The 21,960-nt window shown below is 35.4% G+C and overlaps 1 protein-coding gene and 1 long non-coding RNA gene across 2 annotated transcripts; both read right to left on the bottom strand.

Moving 5' to 3' along the window:
• Positions 1–785: 785 nt before the first annotated feature.
• Positions 786–2,683, bottom strand: LOC120126195 (probable peroxygenase 3). The gene is made up of 6 exons (XM_039144457.1): positions 2,563–2,683; positions 2,339–2,488; positions 2,171–2,256; positions 1,158–1,252; positions 968–1,093; positions 786–885 (listed from the first exon to the last, which is right to left on the bottom strand). Exons 1-6 carry the CDS (start codon positions 2,648–2,650, stop codon positions 786–788), a joined length of 645 nt encoding a protein of 214 aa, XP_039000388.1. The 5' UTR covers positions 2,651–2,683.
• A 12,302-nt stretch (positions 2,684–14,985) lies between these two features.
• Positions 14,986–16,175, bottom strand: LOC120126077. Its single transcript, XR_005516427.1, has 2 exons — positions 15,836–16,175; positions 14,986–15,667 (listed from the first exon to the last, which is right to left on the bottom strand). It is a non-coding gene; the product is annotated as an uncharacterized LOC120126077 (long non-coding RNA).
• Between the last annotated feature and the right edge of the window lie 5,785 nt (positions 16,176–21,960).

Below are 21,960 nucleotides of genomic sequence, written 5' to 3'. Positions count from 1 at the left end.
GATGAAGAAGTTCATAATGAGAAGAATTTGTTCAACCTTTTGTTTAAATCTATCACTTGATGGATTATCTTTTCCAGGTAGAGTTCATAATGAGAAGAACTCATCTGAAGAAGGATGAAGAAGTTCATAATGAGAAGAATTTATTCAACCTTTTGTTTAAATCTATCACTTGATGGATTATCTTTTCCAAGTAGAGTTCATAATGAGAAGAACTCATCTGAAGAAGGATGAAGAAGTTCATAATGAGAAGAATTTGTTCAACCTTTTGTTTAAATCTATCACTTGATGGATTATCTTTTCCAGAAAGAGTTCATAATGAGAAGTATTCATATGAAGAAGGATGAAGAAGTTCATAATGAGAAGAACTTGTTCAACTTTTTGTTTGAATTCATCATTTGATGGATCAACATTGCCAGGTAGAGTTCCTAATGAGAAGAACTCGTCATCTGAAGAAGGAAGAAGAAGTTCATAATGAGAAGAATTTGTTCAACCTTTTGTTCTAATCCATCACTTGATGGATCAGCTTTTCCAGAGAAAGTTCATAATGAGAAGAACTCATCTGAAGAAGAAGAAGTTCATAATGAGAAGAACTAATCTGAAAAAGAAGAAGTTCACCATGAAAAGAGCTTGTTCAATCTTTTGAATGACTCTATCACAGAAGGAAATAGGTCAACATCATCCCCAACAGAAAGTTCATAATGAGAAGAATTCATCTGAAGAAAGAGAAGAATTTATTCAACATCTCCATCATAATCAAGTGAAGCCAAATGGGTAAAAAAAATTTATTATCTTTTCATCTTTGCCCTCACTGCTTCTTTCGATAGATAACCATTTTCATCTTTTGCAAGCCGATATAAAAGTATCCATTCCCCCTTCGATATTATCCTGAAAATCAGTTTCAAAAAATTTCAGGAAACAGCTTCTTGACCATTTATTGAATCTAAAACACGAAATACGAAGAAAATACCATCCAATAAAATCGTATTGATTCCGATTAGCCTCGGTCATGTTCCACACTTCTTCGAACGATAACTTGTCGGGCACAGTTCGAGCGTACTTGCTGAAGATGTTCTCGAAGTTCACTGGCATGAACCTGAAAATCCCAAGGGTCAAGATATTTTCTTTTCTTGTGTTTTGAAATGAGATGTGGTGATTACCTTCCTTCAGTGTCATATGTTGCTGTGTCACTGCCATGCTTGCATTTGTGTATTCTGTCGATATATATGGGGAAATGTAGATCTGGGAGCCATCCCTATCAAATTTGTGAAATATACAACTTTGTTATACGAGTGTTTATGTATGTATATAATATAAAAGCGTTTCAAATATTAAGAGCCTAAATGATTCAAGATTGAAATATACCACATTTGAGAAAACTGGGGTCTAGAAAAATATGCCACCCGTGATTGACTTGAAAAAAAATTGAACCTGAACATGAAACTATCTAAATTCAAGAAGATTTAATTTTGAAAACACAAGCTAAAAAGGATAAACTACATGGGTGTGGTCCCTTATATTTTTAGTCACAGGTTAAAAAAAAAGAATGATTTTGATCCCTTACGCTATCAATCCACTTAATTTTAGTTACTCAATCGTTAACTCCCGTAAATCCATTAGTGAAAGTATTTGACAATTAAAAAATAAAAATATCTATGTGTTTTCTTCTTAGACTTTATTTTTAACTATTAATTTATTACTTTTGTTAATGGGTTAATAAGAGTTAATAAATGAGAGTCTAAAATCAAAATGATCGATAACATAAGGAACTAAAATTCTTTTCTTAAGCTGTGACTAAATCAAACATAGCAAAGACACAGACCACCACCATGAAGTTTACCCACACTCTACCTAAAGTAATTAATTTTTTTTAAAAAATTAAATTCAAATATAAAATAATACAAACTCAAGTTCATATGAATCAAACTTGTCCGGATCGATCTAAATAAAAAATATATATAATATGAATGATTACAAGGATAATATTTATTTAAAATCTTTTTTAATAATTCATTACATACTATTTAAAACACATGATTGTAATCTAAGGTCTCAAAGAGAAACCACTTATTTTAACCACTTATTTTAACCTCTTAAGTCACAAATGGATTTGAAAATAGTGAAATCCAGACCAAGTTTATATGTGTATATATATTTTTCCAGAATAACTTACAGAGAGAGTGGAATAACTCAATGTCATATTGATGACGATCGCAGCAAAGAAACTTTCAATTCGGCCGAAACCAAGATTTCTCATCCCTAGTTTTTACATAAAATTTTGTCAAAAACATAAAAGCAAAAACAAACTGTAGAGAGATGAAGATTAGAATAAAAAGTGAACCTCTGTAAGTTTCCCTGGGATACAAAACTCCATCTTTGTCTTGATCAAAAAAGGAAGCATGTTGCTGAAGAACACTCAATCCTTTATTATCACGCCCTTCTGTTCCGTGTGGATGTTCCACGTCTGGAGCTACCAGAGCCCTTCCCAAATCTAACCCATAAACCAAACACACTTAATAAAACCAGCTTTAGTTAAACTGATCAGAGAAAGGAACGAAACTTTACAGGGTTTAGGTAATTTTTCCTCAAGGTTTGATCGAATCTTCCTTTCACGAGTCAATGGAGCTTTGGGTGCCTCAGTTGCCATATCCATCTTTTTTCTCTACTTTCCTTGTTTTCTCATACAAAAGTGAAACTCTCCTTTATATAGAAAACATCGTCATCCAAATCTATCCATTTTTTTTTTATAAATTGTTTTCTACAGTTGAGCTGACATTCATATTGTTTTTATGTGTAACGCGTAATTACAAAACATTCTGCTGCCATACCACAAGTTCCGTTTTCCAATGAGACAAATAAGGCGGCGATTCATCTTTGGACCTCCATTTCTTCATTATATTATTGTTATATATTTATATAATTATATAAGTCGGTAGCTGACGTATAATGGAAGTGAAAAGATAATGGAGAGGAGTCCCAACTTGTCACGTTTTCTAATTTAAAATCAAAATAACTGTGGGTGTCTCTCAATGTAAACTGATTGGTGGTAGTCAATAATAACAAGGTAAATAATTATTTATGTCTGAAGATACTAATTTTTTACTCATATTAATTTATTTATTTATTATTATTATTATAATTATTATTATTATTATTATTATAAATATTATTATTATTATTAAATATATATATATATATATATAAATAATAAAAAAAAATTACAAACCAAATTTCCGGCCAGAACCAAACTGAAACCCAAAACATTTAGGGTTTCAGTTAGGGTTTTCTAACCCTAGCCCCATGCGCAGCCGCCTCTGCCTCCAGCCGCCTTTACCTCCAGCCGCCTCAGCCAACGGTCCAGCTTCCAGCCGCCTCTGCTGCCAGTGCCACGCCTCCATCGAAGCCTCCAGAAGACCCAGATGGCCACCCACGTTGCTACTCTAGCAGTGAGTCACCACATAGTTCGGTGACTCACCGAAATCCGCTCTTCGGACCGGTCCGATGGCCACACCGGTGATGGCTATAAAGCCATCACCCCATCTGCGAGCAAAAGAAGAAAAAAGGAGAGACAGAAAATACACAGAGAGAAGAGAAATACAGAGAAACAAAATACTAAAAAAAAAAAAACTACCAACGATCTCAACAACAACGTAGCAAAGAAACAGAAAAGAAAGAAAAAGGAAGAAGAGAAACTTACCGAGGAAGCCCGACCGCCGGATCTCACCAAAACCTTCGAAAAACCGAAGGTATATTTCTTAGATTTGCTCCGATCGGGAGCTGTTTAAAAGAAAATATCATCGGAACCGCCATTAGGGCGGTCCGATCTACGTTTCAATGAAAAAAAATTTATTCCGGCCACCGAAGACGGTGGCCGGCGGCGGGATTCACGCCGGCAAGCGGCGGCCGGCCGGATAGCTTCTCTCTTTTCTAGAGAGAAGCGAGAGAATTTCTTTCTCTCAGAAAAGAGAGAGAGAGGGAAGAAAAGAGAAATGAAGCTGGCCCTTCGGGCCAGCTGATTTTGGGCTTAAATAGCCCTTCCCGAACGATGCCGTTTTGGGAAGGGCTATTCGTGTAATTAATAATAGTTAAATCCTTTCCGCAGTCCTCCGAATTTGTAAACTTTACATTTTAGTCACTAAATCGAATATATAATCCTTTTAATTTGATCTCTAAATTTTAATTTCATTTATTTTAGTCCTTTATATTAAAATAATATATTTAGGATAAATAACAGATTTAATCCCTTAATTTTAATAAATAATATTTTAATCCCTAGGTTATATTTTTAATCTTATATTCGAATTTTAAATAATTTTATTTTAGTCACTAAATAAATAAATTAAAGAAATAGCATGTTTAATCCCTATAATTATGAATTAGGTTTTAAATTTTATTTTTACTATAATTTAGTCATTTATTTTAAATGTTTTCATTTATTTTATTGCTTTTAAATATATCGTTCTAATTGTATTTTTTTATTATTTTAATTTTATTTGTTTATATTTTTAAATATTTTTATTCATAAATATATATATAATAAATAATTTATTTTTAAATAAATTATTTTAATATTTATTTTTCAATATCAAAGAAAAGGACAGTCTTAATACAACTGGATGTCCTATTCTGGTATTTTAAAATTTAAAAATTATAAAAAATATTATTTAATTTAAATTAATATTTATTAATATCAAAGAAAAGAGTTGTCTTAAGGCACCTAGAAGTTCTTTTCCGATATTTTTAAATATTTTTTATAATTTTGAAATAATAGGATTATAAATTAAATATATTTTGAGTTTTTAAAATTTTTAATAATAGAGACAATTTATAATTAAAAAGTACCAATTTTGGGCGTTATAGGGGTGCTAATCCTTCCCTAAACGTAACCGACCACGAATCCCTTTTTCTTATTAAAAAGAATGAATTTTTGGTTACAAACGCAGATCAGTTCATTTTTTATTGGTGATTTTTTAAAACTCTTTTAAAAAAAATATTTTTAGGTATTTGACCTACCTGACCCAAAAGGCCGATGGCGACTCCCAAATTATTTTCAAAACCATTTATTCACATCAATTTTCCCGCCAAATAAATATTTCGTACCCGGACGAAAACCGGTTACGACAATGTCGTCCCCACTCCCTCAACTACCCACATGTAATACGTCATCTCAATATATACAGGTTTATTACACTTTCCTAAACTATTGTTTCATCGTAATTTGCTTTTAAATTTTGAGAAAATAACATCAGTGATCGAAAATTCCTTATAATATACAATTTTGACCAATTTTTTTTGATTTGCCAAAATGACCAACAAGATCGCAATGCGGTCTCTAAATCGCAACGCGATCTCCAGTATCGCAAATCAGTTTCCAGATTCGCAACGCGATTTTGACAATCGCAATACGAATATGTAAATCGCAACGCGATTCTGACTATCGCAATGCGATTCTGACTATCGCGTTGCGATAATACAAAATCGAATGCGATTTTCAAAGCTCCATTAGTATCGCAACGCGTATTTTATTTTCAAATTCCAAACACGAATATTAATATATCCCGTAATCGCAACTCTTAACCTAAAACCCTAAATCACAACTCAGTCCCATATTCATCTCTCACTCTCTACGGCGACATCCGTCCCTATCTTCGACGAAATTCGTCCTCATCTCTGGCGAAATCCGTCTATCTCCATCTCTCAGAGCTACCCTCACAATCATTCACGATCAGAAATGGAAAATCAACCAAATCAACCACCGAGGGTTAGTTTTTTTAATTATTTTTATTTTGAATTTTTTGCATTATTATTAGGTTTTTCATATTGAAATTAATATTGAAATTGATGATAAGTTTATTGGTAATTTCAATAATAGATTAACCATTTCACTTAGATTGCTTATTAAATTCATTCGATTGCTGTCAATACTGCTAAACTGTTTAGTCTTTAACCCTGTGAAGTTAGTATTTGTCTTTGTTTTGTCTTTTGGTTGAAGTAATGCAATTCATTCAAGTTTCAATTTTAGACAATGACTATTTGAAACCGAGGATCGTAACGACAAAATCGCAACGCGATTTTAGTTTCGCGTTGCGATTTTCATTTCGCGTTGCGATTATCTCGTTGCGATAGTCATTTTCGTGTTGCGATTTTCATTTTCGTGTTGCGATTTTCATTTTCGTGTTGCGATTTTAAGTTTCAGAAACTATTCTTCTTCTGCAAATTGAAACTTGAATGAATTGCATTACTTCAACAAAAAAACAAAGACAAATACGAAATTCACAGTGTTGCAAATTTAAGTTTGAAGAATAAACTACTACTACTCTTTATGTTTATTATTGTTTTTGGTATATCTTCACAGTGTAGTTTTTGGTATATCTAACTTGGTATGTTTATTGTTTTTGTAGAACTTTTTTCGGCTCAATTGACCTTAAGGAATAAAATAAGCCTAGTTAATACAATTGCGTCGAAGCTTTCACCTGTACAAAGAAAATTGTTTGAGGATACTTGTTTCGGGTCATGGCTGAAAGTACAACATCCGGGTGGAGATGCTATGTTGACCCATTTGTGGCTTCAGACCATGACTAGCGATCTACCCGAGAGTATAAAACGTGGTAATGAAGAGATATGGTTTCATTTTCCACCGGTGTATACGTGTTTTGGGCGAGAGGAGTTTTGCTTAATCACTGGTCTACGCTTCGGACATGATGATGTAGGTCGATACACTAGTCATATTACCCGCCCATCATGGTTATCCCGGGTTTTTCCTGAGCTGTCAATGGAGAAGCCGAATTTACACGTCGATGACTTGATGAGATTATTTAATAAGAAAGATGGTTTTACTCGGATGGATGACGTCAATGTTGTCCGAGTATGTCTTTTAGTACTTTTGCATGCCGACTTTTTAGGCAGAGAGGCCAGACAACCTATTCCTAAGGACCTAATATTATTGGTAGAGGACCTAAATACATGGAACCTGTTTCCATGGGGTTCGTATCTATGGAAAACTACCTGGAATAAGTTGTCGTCTGCCTTTGATGACCGCAAAAGTTTGCGTGGCGATGGTTCCAAATACACTTTGTCAAGCTTTATTTGGGCCTTTAAGGTAAAAATTTCTATATAATGTTTCCAAAATTGTAATTAATTATTTAACAATTACTAATGTTTGTGTATTATATTGTTTGTAGATTTGGATATTTGAGGCTTTCCCGACATGCAGACATATGCATTAAAAACTTCAAATGATATTCCTAAGGCTATTTCCTGGAAGCGGAAATGTCGGCTGTTGATTTGGGAAGAGTTACTACGGTATACGACAATAAATGATGTAAGTTAACACAAATACTACCATATATAAACAAGTTATTACTAGTACACGTTTAACTTTGTTTGAGCTTTTATATTGTTAGGAAGCCAATACTCCATTACAGAGGCTGACACCCACGGAGGCTGAGCTTGCCACTGATTGGTGGCAATCTAGTAAGCGTTTTTTTGATGGCACGGATGATGAGCAGCCTCTACTTCGAGAGCCATTACCTCACCCAGATCCATCACCTGATCGACCACACTATACACCTCTACAACGAGAGCCATCACCTATTCCGTCACATCATCGAGCCTCTTCTCCACCATCACCTCATGATAGGCGACCGGTAAAGATGCCACGACATTTATCTCCCTGTTCTCCACCTCAACCTCCACGGGATGAGTTAGGGGAGTTACGTGATGATGTCAATGCCTTGCGTGAGGAGGTCGATACTTTACGCGATGACAATGGTGCATGGCGTGATGAGGTATCTACTTTACGTCGTGAGGCAGCGGCTCTACATGAGATGGTAGCATCGTTGCAGAATGAGGTTCATACTCTACGCAATGAGGTAAATTTAAGTTTTTTCATATTTAACTTGATTTACTCGTAATTTCACTTAGATTAACCATTTCACTTAGATTGCTTAGTAAATTCATTCGGTTGCTGCCAATACTGCTAAAAAGTTCTAAAATAACCCTGTGAAGTTATTATTTGTCTTTGTTTTGTCTTTTGGTTGAAGTAATGCAATCCATTCAAGTTTCAATTTGCAAAAGAAGAATAGTCGCAACACGAAACTTAAAATCGCAACGCGAAAATGACTATCGCAACGCGGAAATGACTATCGCAACGCGAATTTGACTATCGCAACGGGATAATCGCAATGCGAAATAAAAATCACAACGTGAAAATTGCAATGCGAAAATGAAAATCGCAACGCGAATTTAGTTTCGCGTTGCAATTTTCTCGTTGCGATTTTTATTTCGCATTGCGATTATCTTGTTGCGATAGTTAAATTCGCGTTGCGATAGTCATTTTCGCGTTGCGATTTTAAGTTTCGGGTTGCGCTTTTAAGTTTCATAAACTATTCTTCTTCTGCAAATTGAAACTTGAATGGATTGCATTACTTCAACCAAAAGACAAAGACAAGTATTAACTTCACAGTGTTGCAAATTTAAGTTTCAAGAATAAACAACTACTCTTTATGTTGTCCTTGAACATGCACTAAACCTATATGTTGTCCTTTTAAATGTTTATATAAGTGCTTACTTATGGAATGTTAACTGATGCATTTTGTGAACTATGATAGAATAATGACTTGGGTGAATACCGTGCAAGTTTGAAACATATTTGTCTTTGTTTTCACTGGTTAATATCATGTCTATTTATTTATTGATTTATGTATTAATTTATTTTTAGCGACCCGATAAGGTGGATGCTTTACGTCGGGTTTTTCTTGCACGACAGGGTTCACGCATCAGACGGCGTGCACGTGCCATTACGTCTCCGTTCACCCCAATAGTGTGAAGACTCCGTAAGAAGAAGCCCGACTCACCTGTCATCGTTCAAGAGGCCTCTCCTATCATTCAAGAGGCCCCTATCATCCCTCAAGAGTCCTCTCCTACCGTTCAAGAGGCCCCTGTCATCGTTGAAGAGGTCCCTCCCATCATTCAAGAGCCCGATTCACACGGCGTAATATGTCGAATTATTGAGAAACCCTCTCACGTGCCGGACATGATGGATGACTGTTGGCTTTCGTATGAGTTACCGGCCAGTACCATTCCGGCAGATGAAGTGGAGAGGAGAAAACTACCGGAAACAATTCTGGATAATACCCTTTGGGCTAAGACCACATTTGATGTTTATCTACATGAGCGGAGCCAGGGGTTTTACGCTGACATATACAAACTCAACGATAATATGCATTTGTTGATTGATCAGTCTTGGTGGGGTGTTATTAAGGGTTGAAGACAAAGGCTATTTCGATGGGGGTAAGTCTTATATTTTTCTTATATTTCATTTTGATTAATTTTTTTTTAAATTTATGTAATTCACTAATATATGTCTTTTTTTGTAAAACAACATATTGATGCATGGGTGTCACGTCTTCTAATGATAAGGAAAATGAGGAAAAATAAAAAAATACACGATATACAATTATGCCGACGTCTTTTCACGTATTTCACTTGAAGAATCAACGACAGGAATCATATGTGTTGGCTAATGGACAAGCTAAACTTTATCCTGCATGGTGGGAGGTCGATAAGGTTAGTATTTATTTTTTAAATATTTTAAAGGTGTTCATAAATAAGTGCGCAATTGAATTATTACTTATGATTGCAGGTGTTTATCCCTATTTTGAAATGTACTCATTGACTTCTCGTCGAACTTCAGCTCCTATCCCTGAAGACAATAGTATATGACAGCATGATAAATTACATATCATTGTCTGATTTGAGAGATATTATTAAGGGATGGAGCTCTCATTTGGCTAAATTCTTGGATGCGATTAATTATTAGACTTATTATGGAAACAAGAAGCCAAAGAAGTTCAATGTTACAGTTATCAGAGACGAGACCGCGCCACAACAAACGTAGGAAGCCAGAGGGGATTGTGGTCCTCTCGTATGCATGTGCTTGGAGCATTTGACGACAGGAAGTACACAGTTTCTACCTCCCGCCGATAGAGATAGAGGTGCAGTAGGCTTGTGGTTTTGGCATTTTATGGCTAGAGCGATATATGCGAGACGCTGCCTACCTGCATCCGCGTTATTAAAGTGTCCATAAACAATTGGTAAGTCAAATGCAAGTGTTGTTAAGTACCTAGAATTCAATAATTTACTGTTTGTTGGTTTTAGATGTGTAGAAAGTGTTGTTTGAGCAAATGTTTGGTTTCTGCAGGTTAATCCTGAAGTGAGCTGCGTGAAATTGATGTATGGGTGCATAAACAACTGTCTGGGGTACACTTTTTTTTATTGTTTAATTGATTCTTAAAAGTCTGATTTGTTTAATTGATGAGGAAAATAAGAATTATTATTATTTTTTGCTTGTTTAATTGATTTGTAAAAGTTTATTTGTTTAATTGATGTGTAAATAATTCTTATTTGTGCTTGTTTAATTGATTGAAATGTAAAAGTTGATTTCAATCTGCATCATATTGAAGGCAAAAGACCTGGTGAAGGTACACTTTCGCAACGCTAAACTCAAAATCGCAATGCGAAAGTCAAAATCGCAATGCGAAAGCCAAAATCGCAACGCGAAAGTCAATTCGCGTTGCGATAGTCTAATACGCTTTGCGATTTTCTCGTTGCGATAGTCAAATTCCCGTTGCGATAATCAAATTCACGTTGCGATAGTCAAATTTGCGTTGCGATAGTCAAATTTGCGTTGCGATAGTCATATTCACGTTGCGATAGTCATATCCGCGTTGCGATAGTCAAATTCGCGTTGCGATAGTCAAATTCGCATTGCGATTTTTGCGTTGTGATAGTCAAATTCGTATTGCGATTTTTGCATTGAGATAGTCAAATTCGCGTTGCGATATTCAAATGAATGTGTAATAAGTGATAACAACTGAACAGATCATAGCAATGTTCAAACTCAAGTTACTAATACATGCCTAACTGAAAATGTTAAAAGTTTACACATAAAATACACATAATACAACGTTTGCATTTAAAAATCACCTAAGTTATTAGTCCCAAAAGGTGAAGCCGGTTGTGATTGGGATTTTGATTTTGATTGCGATTTTGATTGCCTTTTGCTTGACACCATATGAGCTTTGGATTTTGATGAGGATCCATATTTTGGTAGAGGAAAAGATGATTGTGATGGCACTGGTGATCCACATGTCAACCTTGTATGGCCACTTTCCTTGCACCGACTACATGTCAATCTCTTCTTCTCTTCACCCTTAGACGGTATACGATCATGAATTTTTGGTCGGCCAAGTAGCCTTCTGCCCATGGCTGGTGGCAAAACTATTTGTAAGTCATCTGGTATGTCCCACTCAGAAGGATGTGGAATAGGGTAGATAATCTTGGCATAAGTCTGTCGATATACTTCTGTAATGTATCAATCCATAGCTTATGCGCTTCAATCATCTTGGTTTAGATGAAGAGCAACTTTTATAACATGGCCACACGGATAACCAGATGTTTGCCATTTCATACAACTACACGTCTTTGCATTTAGATCGACAAGCCCATTTAAGTTATTATCCAGTACTTCAAACAAAGTGTTTGAACATGGTTCAACTCTCCATGACGTTGACTTCACAATACGTATCGTTATCTTTTTTTCAGTCCATGGTGTAACACGATGTTCCAATGTTCCTGTAAATTTAAATAAATAATACATAGTAAAATATAAGATAAGTTACGAATTTAAAGAAATAATACCTGCATGGTTTCTTTTCTTGTAGTACCACTATTGAATAGAGGCTCGAAAAAACTCCATTAACATAGTAATGGGTAATTTCCGAGAATGACGACTTAGAGCATTGATTGATTCTGCACTATTAGACGTCATGAAACCATATCTTGCTCCAAGTTGATGTATTCTTGACCATATTTCAAACCCGACATCTTCTAGTGTTTGAGCACACTGAGGCAAAACACGTTTTAAACAATTTATATGCTTATTAAAATCCACTTCCCGATAAGCTTTTACAGCCTTCCAGTATGTCCATTTGTGATTTTTTATACCAGCAGACCTTGATTTTAGATTTCTATACAAATGAACACCACAAAGTCCATGAAAAGCATCTGGGAAACACCTTCTAACAGCGTTGTCAATTGAGTTTTCCCTATCGGATATGATTGTCAGATTGCTAATAGGACCTATGCAATTCCTAAGATGCCCATAAACCATGTCCATGAATCAGAGGTTTCAGAATTGCCAACCCCGTAAACTATTGGCAATATCCCATTGTTAGCATCCATGACTACTGCTAATAAGTTTACTCCAAGGTATCGACCTTTTAAATGTGCTCCGTCAACTATAATAACTGGACACATGCAAGTAATAAACGGACGAATCTACAAAATAATATACACAAGAAATATAATCATTTAAATGTGAAATGCATGTAACTAACATAAATGAGTCAACAAAATTATATTGATTTACTAATTATAGCACCAATGGTGATAAACAGCAACTCAAAGCATCCATCTCTATCTGTTTTGATATGAGTTACCGACCCATGATTTTTCAGCTTTAAATTGTGACAATAAGCCGTCAGTTGGGCAAACGATGCTTCTGGTGACCCCCTCAACAATTTCAAGACATAACATTTGGCTCTCCAAGCTTGAGAATATGAGATACTAATCTGGAACCGAGCATTCATGTCAGTCATAATTTCATGTCCCAGATATACCCTGCCATTCAAAAACATTAACTCAGCCAGAAAACCACCCAACACCTTTTTGTTTGCCTGTCTATGGTGAGGAAAAACTTGGGTTCTTGAACATGTATGTTTATCAATAAAAGTTCTAACTTGAAACATTTCGCAATCTTTTATCCTCTTTGCAATCATACGCTACGTACAGTTTTTGTCAATCATACACCTTGTTTCGAAACGATCTTTGCTTGATTTGTTAACTTTTAGTTGATAGTCATCTTCCACACATTTCGTATACAAAGCTATCTTCAAGTCTTCTTTTGTATCAAAACAATCATCTTTCTTGATACGAATAATTTTTGTGTAACAATCAACTGTTATCTTTACCAACTCTTCTTCCGGTATCTGAAGTAATTCTGGCATATTCCAGTTATACTCCCGTGGCATTTTCTTCGGGGACGTTTCTTCGGGGATTTCTTCTTCTTTTTTTTCTTCTTTAAGGTTATATGAATTACAGAATGGATGTTCAACATGTTCATTCACAGTCGTAACTTCCTCCTCATTATCATCAACAACATCTTCCTCGGCAGCGGCTGTTTCATCATCAAAATTCGGGTATTGACCAATATCAAAATCATTACACGCATGGTCTGTTTCTTCTTCTGAAACATCATCAAAATCCAAGTATTGACCAAGATCAAAGTCCGGGTATTGACCAAGATCAAAGTCCGGGTATTGACCAAGATCAAATTTTGAATACTGACTAGTACTCATAATTTTTTCTGTTGGCTAATCATCGTCTAACTGGTCAATACGAAAACCGGAATTTGGTGCTGAAAGTTGATTGGGATTTGGATTAGGGAAATGTTGTGGGTTTTGAGATTGTGTTTCTTATTGGAAATGTGGTGAAACAAAATTTGCTTGGTGATGAAATTATGGTGGAACCATTAAATTTTGAACACCATAAACTGGGGTTGAAAAACTTAGTTGATTACTACTCGCTACTGACCCAACTTCACTATTCTTAGGTTCAACAACATACAATGTAACATCATCTTGCGAAACACTAATATAAGCAATGAATCGTTCAACATCTTCATTGTCGGTTAATAAATAAACTTTACATTTTCTCTGATATGATAGCCTAAATCCACTTAGGGGCTTTAAATTCAATTTATTTGCAACACGTAACATTAGAGTTTCATAAGATAACTTTTTTAATGACAGTTTTAGTTGAAGATTCATGGGTAAAGACATATATTGTAAAACACCATGAACATTCTCCCATGACCCTCCAAAATACAAATCTATCCAAACATGATCAACATTAGATGATTTCATTATTGTAAATTAATTTACTAAACAAACGAGATGCGAAACTAAAACCTGTTGCCAGATGGGAAAGGATGTCGTTGGATATAGGAACGGATGTCGCCGAAGAGAGTGATAGATGGAGATGGAATGAGTTGTGAATTAGGGATTTAGGTTATGAGTTGCTGCTGCTGCGTAGTTATATACCCAAAACATTTGTGTTGCGAAACTAAAACCTGTTGCGAATTTGAAATTCAGTGTTGCGATAGTCAGAATCGCGTTGCGATAGTCAGAATCGAGTTGCGATTATGTATTATCGCGTTGCGATAGTCAGAATCGCGTTGCGATTTACATATTCGCATTGCAATTTTATAAAATCGCAACGCGAATTTGGAAAATCGCAATGCGATAGTCAAAATCGTGTTGCGAATCTGGAAACTGATTTGCGATACTGGAGATCGCGTTGCGATTTATAGATCGCATTGCGATTTTGTTGGTCATTTTAGCAAATCGAAAAAAAATTGGTCAAAATCGTATATTATAAGGAATTTTTGGTCACTGAGATTATTTTCTCTTAAATTTTTAGTTTCCTCTAATAGATTTGTGAGCTTATACGGTATTCAAAACATTTATGATCAATATTTATAATTAAAATAATAATTGCTTTATGAAAACAAAAAAAATATAACAACTTATTACATATCCGGAAGTATGTTTCATCGTTATCTTATCTAAAAAAATAGTGCTAGAAGGATTAGACATCCGATAAGACCATCAACAAGATCTTTAATAGATTAAAGAATTTTATGTTGATCAAATATAATAATTAACGGTTGTATTTATACATATTTTATTTAAAGATAAATATAAAATTTTTTATTAAAGGAATAAATTTAATCTTATAAAATTTTAAGAGAATAAATAAAATTTTAGAGAATAAAAATAAATTTTTAATAAAAAATATATAAAAATATATAATAACTTCAAATTTTTAAAGAGAATCACCCCTCATAAATGAGTTAACCGATATGAGTTTAAGAAGAAACACCGAAACTATTATTTCTTTCCACTGGATAGTATTTCATCTGATACCTAACCTCCACAATTTGTATATAACTGACCGATCATCGATCAATTACCGATTACGTGTCTTTACTCAAATAGAAAAACTTAATCCATCAACAACTTATAACCTAACCATCTGGACTAAAAATTGATTAGGGTTTCTTATAACCCCAAAATAAAGCACGCACAATCGAGTTGCAACCGTTAGATCCGTGTCTGAGATATAACGGTCCAAGATAACATTTGGATGCCCCAAAAATCAGAAGAAAATAAACGATGGAGATAGCGAGCCGATTCGATGACTAGGAACATCTAATGTACCATGGGTGGAGCGTGGATGGCACCCAAGATCATTCTAGATTCCCACGCGTCATTTTTTGATTTCTCAGATTCTCACGCGCACGTGAAAGGTCCCGGCTCCCTCGTGTGGTGCCTATGCTGCCTCTGTCATGGTAGAGGGAAAACTTCCCTTTGTGCAAAATGTCAGAAACCGTTGAAGAGGAATCTTCAACCATCCGATGATTCACAAAGAAAGATCTATGGTGAAAAAGGTTTCTTTTCCCCCAAGCATCACATGCAAAAAGGAGGGATTTTTTTCGGAGAAAAGTGATCGGGGCCCTTAGAAATAGCAATAGGGATTTCATCCACGGCTTTAATTTTTCACATGCAAAACAAAAACATAAAACAGAAAGGAAATTAGAGGGGTTATAAAAGAAAAATGAAAATAAACAAACCAAAAAGGGGAGGATCAGGTTCGAAAAGGAAAAACAAAAATCAAAGGAAAGGAAAGAAAAAGGGGAAAACATAAAGGTTCTTACCTTTGGGAGCTCGGAACCCTTCTCATCGGAGCAAAAGGCACCTCCTTTCTCTAAGGTAAACTCCTATCCACCGTAGATTTGAGTTGGAGAGGAACGAGGTTTGTGAAAAAAGATAAGTTTCTCTCTGAAATCTTTGGGGTTTTAAGAGCCTTTGGGTCGTTTGGGAAAAAGGGTCGTTTAAAGGTTTGTTTAAAGGTTTGTAGAAAGTTGTAAAGGCTTTTTCGGGGAGGTTCTTAGTGTGCTGGCCACCGATTCATGGCGGCCGGAGCTGGGTATGCTCCTCTCTGCGTGGGAGGATAAGAGCGAAGCTGGAAAGGATTTTGGTTTTCCTTTTTTAGCAAAAAAAACAAAGGTATTAAAATGAGAGGTTTCCATTTTAAGGCATTAAATATAGGGATGGCAAACGGGTTTAGTTTCGTGGATTCCGTACCGTATTCGTTCTAATTGGAGCGGAGATGGGTATAATTTTAGCGGGTAGTGGATGGGTGTGGATTTATAAAGTGGTACCCATCGTGGGTGGTGGGTGGTGGGCGGGTAATGGGTTTGAGACATTACCCGCCCCTCATCTGCCCGCCCCGCATCCGCCCGCCTCACATCCGCTCGCCTAGCTAAATATCTATTAAATTTTGGACCATTATGAATTTAGGTGTAATTTTAGAGACTAATTTATAAATTTTAATATTGTATAATATATAACAATAATTTAACCAAATATTAAGGATATTTAGTCTTTAATCTGGTCTTTAATTAGAGAAATATTCGACTCTTTGATTAAACCCATAATCCCACTAACCACGTCACTTTCCATGTTCTTTAGCCCATGCTGTCCATCCAAACACAAATTAGCCGTACTATATGCATTAATATCAAAAGCAAAAGTTTCCATGTTCTTTAGCCCCTCAAAACCCATATTAAGCGCACTATGAGTATTAACATCGAAAGCAACTCAACAATCCAGCTCTGCGACTACATGCTCCTTACAATATGTCTCCATAACATTCGTAGAGCCACTCCTCTGACAAATTGAAGCATGCGTTGCTACCCTATCACGAACTGTCTGGGAACCAACTCCAACATCCCATTAGTTTGCTGTCAGGCGGGTCTAGATGGGTATGTCGCTAGTGGGTAGTGGGTGTGGGGATGGATTTGAAAATGTACCCGCGTGGGCGGGTGTGAATTTGAAAATTTGTACCCATCATGGGTGGTGGGCGGGTGGTGGATTGAAAAATATTAGGTGGATATGGGGATGGGGGATGGGGTATCCGCACCCGACCCGTCTGTTTGCCATCCCTAATTAGATAGGACTTATAAAGAAGGTACCATACGACAACATTTTGGGAGCAAGGGAGTGTCTTTTTCGATATGGGTAAATAGCATTTTAGGTCATTCTTTTTACATATTTTATGTTTTGATCATTAAATGGAATGCATATTATTATATTTAGAGTCCTTTACGTTTTATTGTGTTTATTTTCTGATCTTTGTTTATTATAAAATGTTATTTAAATTTAATATTGATGAATGATTGGTTTATTTTCATTTTAGGCCCTTTTGATTTGTTTATGCATGTGTTTTAGTCCCTTCTTGAATGGTTAATTCCTATAATTTGTCCCTGTACTTTCTGTCTTATGCATTTAGTCCCCATTTTATTGAGCTTTTGTTTTAAGCCCTGTGTCTTAATATATGTCCATTTTCACAAATTTAAAGAATATTTTTTAGATTATTATTATTATTTCTTATATATGTTTCATTTTTTTAATATTATTTTTTTTGTAGGGAATCCATGGAAATGTTTCTCAATTACAAGGGAGCGCATGTCCGATGATTGCTTACACAAAAGAGTTCTCTTTTTATTCAAGTGTTTTTATTTTACATATTTAGTATAACTTTATTATATTTAATATTAAGTAAAAATCAAGGCAATGCCAATTTGTGTGGGGAATCCATGAAAAGGTCTCTTGACTACAAGAGAAATGCGTTTCCAATGATTGTTTATCCAAAAGGGTATCATCTTATTCTAACGTTTTCTTTAAATTTGTCTTTATTTTAGAGATTAAAGAAGAATTGAGTCCATGTATTGTGTCTGGGAAATATATAAAAAAGTGTCCCAAATACAAATGAAGTGTGTTTTTTAGGATTGTTCGGATAAAAAGATCATAATTTAAATACTAATTTAAATTTACAATTCTCAAACATAAAGACAATGTATAATCAATTTGGTACCAATTCTGACCCTGTGGGGGTGCTTACCCTTCCCCACGCATAATCGACTTTAGAACCCCTTTTTAGAATGCATTTCTGACTCAACGCAGATTGGTTTCATTTTTTATATCTTTTAATTTAATTTCTATAAAATCATTTTAAAAGTTAATTTTTTAGGTTTCGGTCCACCTAACCCGAAGGTCGATGGCGACTCTAAATTTGTATTTCTAAACCTAAGTTTTAAAATTAATCTGGTTTGATCCTATTCCAGTCCAAAAAAGCTTAAGGACGGTTCCGATAGTTTGGCAACTCCGTTTGGGATCATTAGAGAGTTAGTTTGTAATTGATTATATGTCGTCTTTATGTTTGAGAATTGTAAATTTAAATGCTATTTAAATTATGGTCCTTTTGGTTTTGTTTTATTTTATCTTTATTATGCATCGCATCATGTCATTTATAATTTTTATTTGACTATTACTAATAAATAGTTGTACTAATGTGTGATTTCTCATGGTTTTAGATTTTTGACTTTTTATTTGATTTGATTCTGGATCGAGGCAAAATATTACGAGTTTCCCCTGGAATATTGTAACCATCTAGGATAATTAGAGCCTATTTATTGCGCTCTGTCCCATTAAGTAGAGGTGAAAGCTTCACCTTTTTGAGAAAATTGGTTCTCCGTGTGGGCCTTAGCGATTAGCCTTCGGGGTATATATCTTATGTCTTTGTAAGAAAATTGGTTCTCTGCATGGACATAGTGTTTTGTGTTGTGATTACTATAAAATTATACACAAATAATGTGCAAGTATACACAATCGCTCAAGTAATAAAGTGATGAGTGAGTATCATATCCACATGGATTGGTTGAAATTACAAAATTCTAACCAAAGCAAAGCACTACTCTATCTATGTATAGTTAGTGTTGATATGTACAATGTCACAGCAAATGAAAAGTGTATGTTGGTGGATATGGATTGATGGTCTAATGGTGTAGCAAATGGAAATGCAGTGGCAAGAACAAATTTTTGATGTTGAAATTATGATATGTCAAGGCAATGAAAAATGGTAAAAATAGTAAATAAATAGCAAATAAATGATAAGTGGATAATCCTCACACGACAAGTTTCCGCTGGAATGAATGGTAGGGATTAGGTTAAGGATGCTAAACTTATCTCTCAAACATATTTAATCTATCTAAACTTTACTTACTTGATAGGGTTTCCTGAAAATGCTCCCGCTATCTCTAGTCAAAGGAACCTCATAATAGAATGCCATGGAATCTGTACTCACTCTCACCTATGACAGTCTACACTATTAACACTATTGATAAAAACTACCCTTTTTAGTTGTTGAAATCCTGTCTTAGTCTCTCTCGATTACTCAGGGATTAGGATATAGTATTCATAGGCCGGTTCAAAGCTTATGAAAATACAATAGCCCATTGGTTATGAGGATATTGTCTTGTGTTTCTCTCGAATACTACAAGTATTTTTAGCTAGGTTTCTCTCGAACACCTAACCTTCATCTAAGAAATGGACACTCCCATGCCTCTTACAAGCTTAGATGATGAAGCATACATAAGAAAAGCAAGCAAATAAAAAAGATAAACATAAATCCACCATTAAAATAAAGTTTAAACATCAATCAAAACAACCCCACCAAATAAGGTTAAGTCATGGTGGGGTTCGAATCATCCATAGAACAAGCCATGAAAATATTTGATCCAACAACCCAAGAAATAATAGAAAAATAGTAGCAAAGGGAAGTGAGAAGAAGCCCTCGACGAGCGCCACTAGAGGTCTCCTCGACCACAACAAAATGCCTTAGCTCGCTAGCTCCAAGGAGTGGCGAGCTAGCTCCTCTCGGACGCCTAGCTCGCCACTCCTTAGAGCTTATCAATGGAGGAACACCACTCAAGGAAGAAGAAAGGGAAATGGTGAAAAAGATAAGAAAATATTTTGTTGAAAAATCCCTTCTCTCCGCCGTATATCCCTTCTCACCCATGAGGTGTAATATATAATAAAAAATATATAGGGGTAATGTTAAGGTTGTTGGGTGCAAAATACCCCTCATACCCCTAGAATCACACCTTGTGTGTGAACCTTATTCTCCAGGTGACAGTGGTCCCCCAGCAGGCAGTTACAACCATAATTTCACGTGCAGAGCCAGCTGTCCTCGTACAGAAATATCTTTTTGTCATTTTCTGTTCCAGAAATACCAAGGCATTTCAATATGCTTCAGCAACATGTGATGCCACGACATTACTTCCCAAAGAGACCTTTTGTTTGCTATTTCTTACACACCACAAACAACTGCACGTTTCTCTCATACAACACATTTAAGAGATAAAATATCAATACCACCACACATGTAACTATATGCAACTACATGATCCTAAAATGACTAAAATGAGCTTTTAAACAAACAATAACTTAAGTGAAAAAGACCTTAAAAGTAGCCTTTTTAGGGAGTTATCACACCCCCAAACTTAAGCTATTGCTTGTCCTCAAGCAATGGATAGCAATTACACAAACAGAATGTCATGGCAATTTTTAACAATAGAACAGTAGGACACAATTGAATTTCAACCCTTAGAAAAATAGGATTCAACTTGGTAGATATATCAAGAATTCAAGTACTTTTCCCTAGGTCAAGAATATTTGTGGTAGTGTGTGTGTGTGTGATTGTATCCAATCTGTACTTAGCAAATTTAGACAATTTCTAATCAAGTCCCCTTATTTTTGCCAAGGCATTTAATCATTCATTAAGCACATTTTTACTCCCTTTTTACTGAACTCTTTTTTTAATTGTTGTTACGAAGGGAGTCAGCTCACCACACATACTCTCATACACTCTAGGTGAAAGGGAGCATACCTTCCACCCTGAGCTAGTTAAGCAGAGTCATCCCGTGACTACTTTCATTCACTCATATGCGTGAGGCTGCCATTTATTAAAGAGAGTTACAAGTAATACCACGGCAAAGAAGAGTGTCCCTCTACAGCTATGCCTAAGCATTTATTCACATTCTCATATATAAGGGAGTTATTTTTTATTTATCTTTTAAGCACAATATTATATTTCATGCCAAAACTAACTAGAGTTCCTTCATAAAAATTTTCTAAATTTCCTAAGTATAGAGAACATACAAATTGTGTAAAAATAGTTCACAAAGCATCAAGCCCTAGAGTAAGTTCTATCATTCTCAACAGTCATTTATATTCAATTTCTAGGCTAACAAGTTCATCATCATCGGGTATCCTCAAAACATTCTATCTAACTATTCTACTATTTACTGATTCCATGGCATAATACTATTATAATACTATCATGCATATGCTCTACCGAGAACACTACCTCCCCCAAACTTAAGGGAAACATTATCCTAAATGCTTAAGAGAACTAAACTAAATAAGAATAAAACTATATATCATGCAATGAAATGCAAGTGAGGTACCTCATGGTTGGCGTGGTGGTGTTGCCTTGGAGCTACTGACAGCTCCTCATCTGGTGCACTTACGCAGTAGTGTCGGACTGGACTCTAAAGAATTAGAGTAATAACGTGCTATATTGATAATGAGGTTTAGGTGCGCCGACCACTACGTGGTGTAGGAGATGGATCAGGCACAGGAACAGGACTGGGTGTTTCCTCAGCAGGTGCAATAGGTGATTCAGGAGTCTCGAAACATTACAAGTCAGGAGTTAGTTCAATAATTGGAGGATCAACGTCCTCTTTCTCTGGCTCGAGAGATGCCTCGGCATTGAATGCGGGCAAAATTTCATCTGGAAAGCCTGGGAAATTCTATTGAATGTAGGGAATGATCTCTTGGAACATCGTTTCCACCACATCATATCTCTGCTTAACATAGCCAATGAAATTACGAATGTCACCATGTAAAGCATGTAAGTGCGTCTTAGTCTATATCA

The sequence above is a fragment of the Hibiscus syriacus genome, unplaced genomic scaffold (genome assembly GCF_006381635.1).
Source record: "Hibiscus syriacus cultivar Baekdansim isolate YM2019G1 unplaced genomic scaffold, ASM638163v2 tig00110450_pilon, whole genome shotgun sequence".
In the NCBI taxonomy this organism is placed as follows: domain Eukaryota; kingdom Viridiplantae; phylum Streptophyta; class Magnoliopsida; order Malvales; family Malvaceae; genus Hibiscus; species Hibiscus syriacus.
The sequence above is the reverse complement of the archived record's forward strand: the minus strand, read 5'-3'. Positions and strand labels throughout refer to the sequence as shown.